Source organism: Cynara cardunculus (genome assembly GCF_001531365.2).
Source record: "Cynara cardunculus var. scolymus isolate 2C chromosome LG 2, CcrdV1, whole genome shotgun sequence".
NCBI classification, from domain to species: Eukaryota; Viridiplantae; Streptophyta; class Magnoliopsida; order Asterales; family Asteraceae; genus Cynara; species Cynara cardunculus.
The window spans coordinates 68,068,232-68,078,300 of record NC_037529.1 but is presented as its reverse complement, the minus strand read 5'-3'; the positions used below and the strand labels follow the sequence as shown (position 1 = coordinate 68,078,300).

At 33.0% G+C, this 10,069-nt stretch overlaps 1 protein-coding gene across 1 annotated transcript; it reads right to left on the bottom strand.

The window, feature by feature from the left end:
• Positions 1-3,933: 3,933 nt before the first annotated feature.
• LOC112506596 (protein CUP-SHAPED COTYLEDON 2-like) lies at positions 3,934-5,589 on the bottom strand. The gene is made up of 3 exons (XM_025110754.1): positions 5,397-5,589; positions 5,014-5,297; positions 3,934-4,515 (listed from the first exon to the last, which is right to left on the bottom strand). The coding sequence occupies exons 1-3, from the start codon at positions 5,587-5,589 to the stop codon at positions 3,934-3,936; spliced, it is 1,059 nt and encodes a 352-aa protein (XP_024966522.1).
• Positions 5,590-10,069: the final 4,480 nt, after the last annotated feature.

Below are 10,069 nucleotides of genomic sequence, written 5' to 3'. Positions count from 1 at the left end.
AATGTACCAAAGTATCAACCCGACCAACCCGCACGGTTTGGGTTGGGTTAGTTTGCACTTTGGTTTGGGTTGAGTTAGATTAAGATATTTCAAACCACAAACATTAGGTTGGGTTGTTCAAATGTTTTTAACCCGATCAACCCAATTCATGAGCACCCCTATCTCCTCCTATACGAGATTGAACACTTCCAAACAAAGAACCAACAGAACTACACACAGATAAATATCAACCTTATCAGATCATTAAAAACTAAGAAAACTGGTATCGACCGTTCAAATCAAACTTGGTATCAAACCAAAAACCAATACATGAAACAAAAATGAAAAAAAAAACATTCATTGATGGTCACATAATATATCCTACGGACCCTTGATGTGTGGAAAATAGTTGATACTTTGTCGCACATGAAATGAAAATGGAAATGGAAACCCGAAAGGTTGGGGCGGATCCTGATGATCACCAAAAAACAAAACGACTTACAAGAATCTGGTAAACCGGCGTGCTAATTGATGGGCCCGGTTTATAACCCATAAATGGTAAGAAAGTCTTTTTACCTTCCATCGATACCTGATCATAGGGCCCAAATTTAGCCCAATACTCAACGGCCCATATCTTTATCGTATCATTATATCTGACACACGTGGAACTTTCATGGGACCCACCCCTCTTTATTAAGAAAACGGTAAAGTCATATTTCGAAAAGTTTGATGATGGACCTCCCCTCCTCAACTACTGTCACAACCTATTTTTTCCCTGCCATTTTCACCTGCAACTTTTTTTTTCTTTTTCTTTTTTTAATTCTTGATTATAATATATATATATATATATATAATATATAGATATATGTAAGAAGATGATAAATGTAAGAAGGGATATATATCATTGATCATTTTTATTCTCAAACCAACACGTTAATTGCGCTTCATAAAAAAATTGATATAATGTTTCTCATTTGTGTTGATGTAGTGTAGCTCTTCAATTAGTATTGATGCAATGGTGAAGATCTATTTTCACTCTTCTCACCATAACTCACACCAAAACTCAACTCTCCCTCACACACACACACACACACACACACACACATATATATATATATATATATATAGGTTGATTATTATACAACCTTTGACATTTGTGCAACCAATACAACTCAATCTCAACCGTCCATTTCATTTGATTAATATGTGATTTCATAGAAATTTTGATTGTTTCCTAATATAAAGTATTGATCATAATTAATAAACTATATTAATCTTTCATAAATATTCAAATCATAATAAATGAACTCTCATCATTTCCATAAATATCTCAATTTATTGGGTTGCATTGGTTGTACAAATACAATGGGTTGTATTTGAAACAAACTATATATATATATATATATATATATATGTGTGTGTGTGTGTGTATGTGTACAACTAATACAACTCAATCTCAACCGTCCATTTAATTTGATGAATATGTGATTTTATAAAAGTTTTTATTGGTTCATAATATAAAGTATTGATTATAATTAATTAACTCTAGTTATATTTCATAAATACTCAAATCATAATAAATGAACTTTCATCGTTTCCATAAATATCTCAATTTATTGGGTTGCATTGGTTGTACAAATAGACATGGTTGCATATGAAATACACCATATATATATATATATATATATATACACACACACACATATATATAGGTGGAGGTTTAAACGAGAACATCACCATTTTACAAGAACGCAAGAACACTCTTATCACATGTGATAATACGCGTGAGGAGACCATGTGATGTGCGAACAATGTGTTATACGACTTAGGCCGCACCAAAGGTTGTCTACGTCTATGATTTAGCATCACATTTGATGGTCTTAATGGATTATAGTATCATATCAACAACAATCTTATCACATGTAATAATACATGTGAGGGGGCTTAGTAGTGTAAGGGTGACTTGGCCCGCAACCAATATCGCATCGAAAATCGTCAACATCTTCGATTTAATATCACATGTGTATTATATGTGATGGAATAATAGTATCACATGTGATTGTCTATAGTAAAAGGGTGTTATCAAATGAATGTGTTCTCGTTTGAACTCTTCCTTATATATATATAGATACACATTTAAAGTACATAAAGTTTAAGAAATTATACCAAAGGGCCTTTGGCCTAGCGGTATCGGACCCTTGACCTTTTAGAAGGTCACGGTTCAAATCTCACCATAGGTGAGGAGGGTGTATAAGTTTATTTGTTTCATTTGCCGTATATAAATATTATATACTTCAAAAAAAAAGTTTAAGAAATTATGCAAACCAATTATTTATTGTTAATATAAGTTATTTAATTATCATGAATACTCCATTCGTCCTAAAATAAGTTTTTATATTACTATTTTAGTTGTTTTAAAACAAAAGTCCATTTTTCAAAAATAAAGTTCTATTTACCAATCTACCCTTAATTATAAGATGTAAACGGTCTATTTATTGATCTTTGTTTTTTTACAAACCCTTGATTTATATGAAAAAAATAAATCTACTTTTAGGATAGACGTCAAGTATGCATACATCTCAGCCGCTGCATACCCCATTGACTTGTTTGATTTGGTTATTATTTATCACGAGATTATGCATTTTTATTATCAATAATATTAGTTATTTTGAATAATTTATAAATAATTGATACTTACACGTAAACAGAAAAAAAAAGTAAACATGAATTAAATAAATTTAAAATAAATAAAAATCTGATGTATCTTAATTTTATTGGTGAGACAAAAATAAGACGTGTGAACTTAGGAAAGGTGATTTCTATCCTGTAAAATACATATGGTTTCACTGTTTTCATATTTTTCTTATCACTGTAGAATTCGTTTGAACCCATCTCCTCCCCCCCCTCTCTACACACACAAACACACAGACATACACACACACATATATATAAAGTGTGTGAAGCTCATGAGTCTAGATTCTGGATCATTTGAAACCAGTCTGCGTTCGTAAGACCACATAAATAACATCGAACCTTCACAACACAATAATACTAAAGTAAAAACTTAAAAATCTTTGTCTGTAAAGTTCCAGTATTATTTACGACACAATCTATAAATCTAATTCTATATCCATACAAAGCTCCTTAATATATACACACACATATGTATGCATTATAATATTATATGCATTAATTATAGAATACGTGTGTGTACATTAAAGAATAGAACAATGATAAGAGGGACGGTGGCAGTAGCACAGTAACCTTTGGGTGGGTGGGGCGTGTTGTAAAATCAAAGACTCTAGAGAGGGTAGTAGGGTAATTTGGGCAAGTGAAGTGGGGTCATTTCTTAAGTGAAATAAATATGTCCTCCCTTTCATCATATAAATTATAGCCCCCCACCCCCCCTACCCTCCATAGCCCCCCTAGCTTCCATGTGAATACCTGAACTCGAACCCTCCTCATTTTTTCCCATTTTCCATTTTTTTTAAACCTACCACAACCACCCATTTAATGCCCAAAACCCCATATCCAACCACCGAAGAATTCTCCGGCGACAACGCTCACCGGAGATCAGACTTCAACCACCGACCAATACCATCGTCCAAAATCTAGTTTTTTATCGTAAGCCGATTGTAAAGATTGCATTGATGAAGTGGGTTTATGATCATAAAGTTTAGATTGATGATTATATCGAAAATGTTGGATGAAGTACAAGAACATAAATAGGACGATGATGAGCTAAAACATTGGATGACTGGTACGAATACGTAATACAAATCGCCTACAAAAAGCTCCATTATAGAGCAAAATCTTAAAAACGACAACTACATTTCAACGTACAACAGATTATAGCGTACTACCATATTTATTTTCGACATTCAATACTCCAAAGGACCAGAGATGTATGGATCATCCATGGATAATTAATTAAAGCCGCCGCCATGCATGTTATCAGAAGCTCCAGATACAGTCCAACTCCGTGGGACCAGGCTTTTGATTGTCTGTCTGTGAAGCTGAAGTGGACGGTGGCAACCAGTTCTCACCGGAAGAACTCCCGTAGTTGTTGCTTGTATCGCCGCCATGCATGGGTGGCGCCGCCACGGAGGAGTAGATGAAAGGAAGGTGAAGATTCTCTTGTAATGTTCTCAAGCTAGGGAAGGCGGAGAGGGTGGTGGGTTTTGGGTGGCACATGGTGGTGGGGTCGAAGGTGGAGGTTAGTGGCTCCGGCGGAGGGATGTCGAAAAGAGTCTGGTGAGGGCCAAAGTTGGTGGTTGAGGCTGTGGAGAAACAGGGCACGTGCTCTTTTGAGGTCGGGTTGCTGTCGTAGGAGAAGCTTTCTCGTTCGGAGGTGTAGGCGGAGGTGTAGGCGGAGGAGTCGAGCAGTGGTGGTAGTGAACCCGAAACGCCCGATGAAGAGCTGAGTTCTTTTCCGTAACTCATCCCACCACCGGTCAACCATTTTTTTCCGGCGGCGGCGACGACCCCAACTCCGGCACCACTTTTCTTGAACACACGAGAGATCACCCATTCATCCTGATTACCAAAATAAATCATAATTAAAACAAGTGGATTAACTTCAAGATTCATAAAGACACGAACTTTGAATCATTAATGGTGTAGACCAGTGTGCACAGTCTACAAATACATCTTCTAAGACAGGTAAAAGAGCAGTCTTGCGATCTTACCGTTAAAAATCCTGCATTTAATACTAACTTTAACTAAAATAACTAACAAAAAGACACCATGCAAAATCTAAATCTTAGGCCACCCAGCTGTTCTTGTAAGGGTGTTCTAGTGTATACTCGACTAATCCCACAAAAATTGTGTGATCAACGAGATCAGTATTCATAAACTCAGTATCCATCAACGAATCATGACCACACTCATCAGCCACAATTGCTATGTATGTGTGGACTAATCTTAATTGTTATGTGCACATGAAATACAATCCTACATCACAACCCTTGTGGTTGACACCCAACTGTTGATGCTATGAACCCTAGATTTGGGCCACGGAGATCTTTAGGATACCTTGGAGCTTTTCGAGAGAAAATGGTAAGCAAATTTGCCTTCAAGACGGTATTCATGCATCACCCAGTTGCTTTTTTCTCCTTTTGGAGCTCTCCCACGGTAGAAAACTAGGGTTTTCTTCATCCCAATTAGAGCTGACGTCTTTGAACTGTAGATCTCTCTATCTTTTCCGGTGGCTTTCCAGTAGCCGGCCTCCGTCGCTCTGTTGGTCCTCAGCCCAGTTGGGTATTTCCGGTCCCGGAGACTGAAAAAGTACCATTCTTTCTCCCCCATCTTTGCTCTTTCTGTAACCAAAACAAAAGGAAAAGAAAACCCTAAAATGTCACTTTACAGTTTACATAAGAAACGGTGTTCGTATCGATTAATAGATCAACAAAACGTACGTGGAAGCTCCCATGGTTCACATTTGTTAAGATCAACATCAGAAAACGCACGGCCGGTGAAGCTACCGTCGAGGACTTTTCTGAGAAGATAACAAGTGATGAGCTCTTCATCAGTAGGATGAAATCTGAACCCAGGTGGCAAACATCCTTCAGAACCAGTAGTGCTATCAAAATGGTGGCTGAAAAACTCCATAACCACTCACAATCTCCACCGCACACGGCTGTCCAAAAACACCCGGCTGGCGTTTTGCGTTGGTGTGATGACGAATGAGATGTGTATGTATATATATAGGAGTTGCAGTTGGCGTTTATTGGGATTCCAAGAATCAAGAAATTAATAATAATGTACTATATATATATTATATATATATCATGGAAAGCTTAAATTAAAACTTAGGGTTTTCGTTTCTTTGGCTCTGCAACTCTGCCGTGGCCCTTATCATATCCATATGGGTTTAGAGAGAGAGTATGTGTTAAGAGTATGCGTGCGTGCAAGAAGAAGTGTGCAGGGTATTCCTCTTGTCAGTGAAGAAAAAGAGAAAGGGAATGGGAATCAGTACATAGTTTGATATTTTTAGCAACTATATATACATATATATATTTGTATATCTATATATCATTTTCTGATTTTGAATCAAAGTTCATAACAATTTATGGTTGCAAATATTTGAATCGATCAAAACCCTTTCTAATAATGGATTGGAATGATCGAGTATTAATCATATCGATTAAAAATGTCAAAGAAGTTGATGGGAAAGTGACAGATATGGGTAGGGGCCTTTTTGTTCTTGGTGAAATCATGGTGCAGAGAGGTGGTGGCAAGATGTATCTTTCAACCCTAATTAATAAACATTCTGAGTTTTGTGAAATATGTTGTAATTTTGTGTTTTTTTATTCGGTTGTATTGTGGGTTCGTTTTAAATAGACGTGTTAACGAGTTGAATGATATAGGGAAGTTTAGGGTCGGTTCTAGAAACTAGTTATATTCGTTTTTGGTTTGAGAAATGTGTCGTATGAGTATTTGAGTTTGAAGTTGGATTTCGAATTGTTGATGCTCGTTTGATGGTTACGGTTTTTTGTTACAGCATACAGTTTTGTTCACAAAAGGTTATTTACAATCCCAAGGTCGATTTAACATTTGATGTGTTACAACCCTTTTTAATACATGTTTATATGACTGTATGAATTAAAATGTTTACTAATAATTTGGACTACATGTGTGTGTGTACAAACACGTGCGCATAATAAGGTGGTTCTTGTGAAAACTCTCACTCTTGTTGAGAAACATAGTAATCATGCACAACCATCGATTGCTTTTGATCCAAGGACGATGATGTCTTGTGCGTTTTTTTTTGTGAATGAGAGGCACTTTGTCTTTTGGTCTGCGTTTGAGCTTGTGGGAAACGATTTTGTGAACTTATGAGGCTAATCGTCTAAAAACTCACAAAATTGTGAGAAGTTTGAGAAAATGTGTATAATGTGATATTTTATATGATTTTTTCATTTAAAACCAGGATTTAAGATACTGATTAACATATATTTGTTTCATAATTTGAAACAATTTGACGTATTTCTGAAACAAAAATATACGTAATTTTTTTACATTGTAAACTGAATATACATATATATACACACATATATGAAACATGTATATGTTAATCAATACATTGAATAGTAGCCTTAGATTGAAAACATCATGTAAAATAACAACTTAAGATAAAAACTCTCTTGATTATCACAATACATGAATACCTCATTTAATTGTATCCCTATATATATATATATAGGGAAGGGGTCAAAGTGAATCCATGTGATTTACGAGAACGCGACACCCATAATTGTTCTCGTGCTTTCGCAAAATAGAGGGATTCTCGTTTGAGCTCCCACACATACACAAATACACATGCACATATAATTTTTCTGCTTCTAATATAGATGTTATCAATTATGTCACTGTATGATAAATAGAAAACACATACACACGTACATGCACACACACACACACACACATATAATACAAATTTGTCATTTTATGTCATGTCTTGAAAAACGTTTTGACGTCTAAGGCTTGAAACTTGATCTCCGCCATGTTACTCCTCATATCATTGAAACAAAAACGAAAGGCGTATCAGAATAGAACAAACCATGAATCAAATTTAAGAGCTCGAGTTCTTGACATCAAAAGAATCAAGTTGTACGACACTTCATTATATGAGTACTACATCCAATATATACGTATGTGTGTGTACGAGTATTCGAATGAGAAATGACTAATCGGCAAGAATGCCGTAAATTATTCCAGCCGTTCATTTTTTGGTTTATAAGGGATAAACATTATAATCTGAATCTGAATAATAAAGGGCATCAAAGCAATTTAATAAATTATATATACTTATATAATCAATTAAAATGCATAGTTGTTATCCCTACATTATGTTGGATTAAAGGTCATGATTGTGTTATAATCCCATCCTTATCGATTTTGCTTAGCTTACATTCATGTATTCACTTATGAATATATTAATATTAAGAGTATCTTCATATATTTACATAAGATGCATATTAGAGTCACTTAAAACATGTTTATATATTCATACTAGTTGTGTACCCGCGTAATGCGGCGGGAGTCATGAATTTTAACGATTTTGAAGTTTCACTGGTTTTATAAGATAACATTTAACGATGATATATGTTACACTTAGTCTTTACATATTAATACAATTTGATTAAATAAGAGTTATGGTTCCAATTACAGACTATCGATGAAAAAAAATTATATGACAGTTTAAAATCATATATTTAAAATCCAACATATTTAAACGACTCCACAATTGTGTTCGATTTACACCAAGAGCAAAGAACCAAGAAAACACTCAAAACCAATAAAGAAAACTACAAATTTGACATATCATAAGCCATGAAAAGACAAAAAAAGATGGGTTTTAGAATGAAATTTCAACTGCTTACCTTATTTCATGTCCAGAAACTCAGATTAAGGTTGAATTAATACATGTATATATATAACATATTAAATCAGAACATATTATACAGTGCAATTTGGACAGCCTAACCCCAAAATATATAGTATATATATATATATATAAATAAATAACTATAAAAATATAAATCGTAAATATTAAAATATTTTTTCACAGTATATATAACATATAATAATATAATTAAGTCAAACACTATTCAATATTGGACTCATTTCGAAGGTATTAACGAGACGATTATAATGGTGTAACTTGTTAAAATAAAAATGTATTTTTTAAACATGTTTTAATTGATATACAATTATGTATATTATTTTGATAAAAGTTTAAAATAAAACATTTAAAAGTAAATGAAGTAAAATAAATTAATTAACTATATAGGGATATAAAGTGTAAATTTAAAATTATAATTAAAAAAAAATCGGTTGTGACTTGTGAGATGGTGAGTGTATGTGAGGGGGTGAGTGTATGTGAGGAGAGGAGGAGGTGAAAAAGTGATATAAAGGGTATCTTGGTCAATTAGTATTTTAAGATTTTAAGACTTTTGTTAATTTTGTTTTATAAGATAGTATAGAAGTATAGATTATATAATCTGATATTCTTGTGAACCTTGTATAGTTATACTGTAAATATAATTTTACATTGTTTAAAATCATGTGATCGTTGTTGCTTTTATAGTAACCTTTTTTATACGCATTTCATATCCATATAAAAATCAGTATTGTTATAAATTTTAATGTAACCAGTACAATATAATTGGATTATAGCACGTCTAAAATATAGAACAATCGTAACATATATTTTATAGGGCTTAAATTTATATCGCCAAACCAAAAAACATTCTATCTAAAAGTGTTACGACATGTTTATAAGATGCTTTTAGGCGTAATAACAAGTTTTCTTTGTGACGATTTTAAAATAAAATGTCATATTAACTATTTTATACGGCATTATTTAAAAAAAAATGTTATATAAAAATATTGGTTTATAATATTTTTTTTCAAAAATGTCATATAAAATAACTAACAGAACAATCAACGCCTTAAAGCGTTATATAAACATATTGTAATGATTTTAGTTTTAATCTTATAAACCTAAGTCCTATAAATTATTTTATTAAAACATTTAGATAATTTGGAGATACTATAAAACCAATTTTGTTGTAATGATGTTAATAACTGAGTACAACAAAACTGGTTTTATAACAATATTGTTGTTATTTATTATTTAGTTTGAATTCCAAATGTTTTATATAATATAAATGAAATTGGAATTTTGGGGAGGATATTGTTCCATAAAAGCTGATTCATATCTCTGGTGACAGAATAGTACAACATTAAATAATCCCACGGACAGGGACGCGCCAAGGGTAAATACGTCCATTCACCTTGCTTTCTTTTGTGTCTCTACGAGTATTTGGTGTGAGTGTGAGCTATCATTTTCTGTACTTTTTTCTCCTTCTATTTGTTTCTCTCCTAATAAATGATAACATTTCAACAATTCAACAAATGGAGGCTAATGACATTTCTATGGGTTACCATTGATATCTTTAAATAAATTTTAATATGTTTATTATTATTATTTAAAAAATTTTTAATTAATATATATTATTCATTTTATTTTCTGTTTTTATTTATTTATTTATATTATATTTTAATTAATATAAATTATTAATAA

Bases quoted from the DNA above. Each gene is read 5' to 3' on its own strand.
- LOC112506596 (XM_025110754.1), bottom strand. From the start codon at position 5,589: ATGGAGTTTTTCAGCCACCATTTTGATAGCACTACTGGTTCTGAAGGA. The intron at 5,298-5,396 runs GTACGTTTTGTT...TTTTGGTTACAG, and splicing joins TGAACCATGGGAGCTTCCAC to AAAGAGCAAAGATGGGGGAG. The intron at 4,516-5,013 runs GTATCCTAAAGA...TTTGGTAATCAG, and splicing joins TTCTCTCGAAAAGCTCCAAG to GATGAATGGGTGATCTCTCG.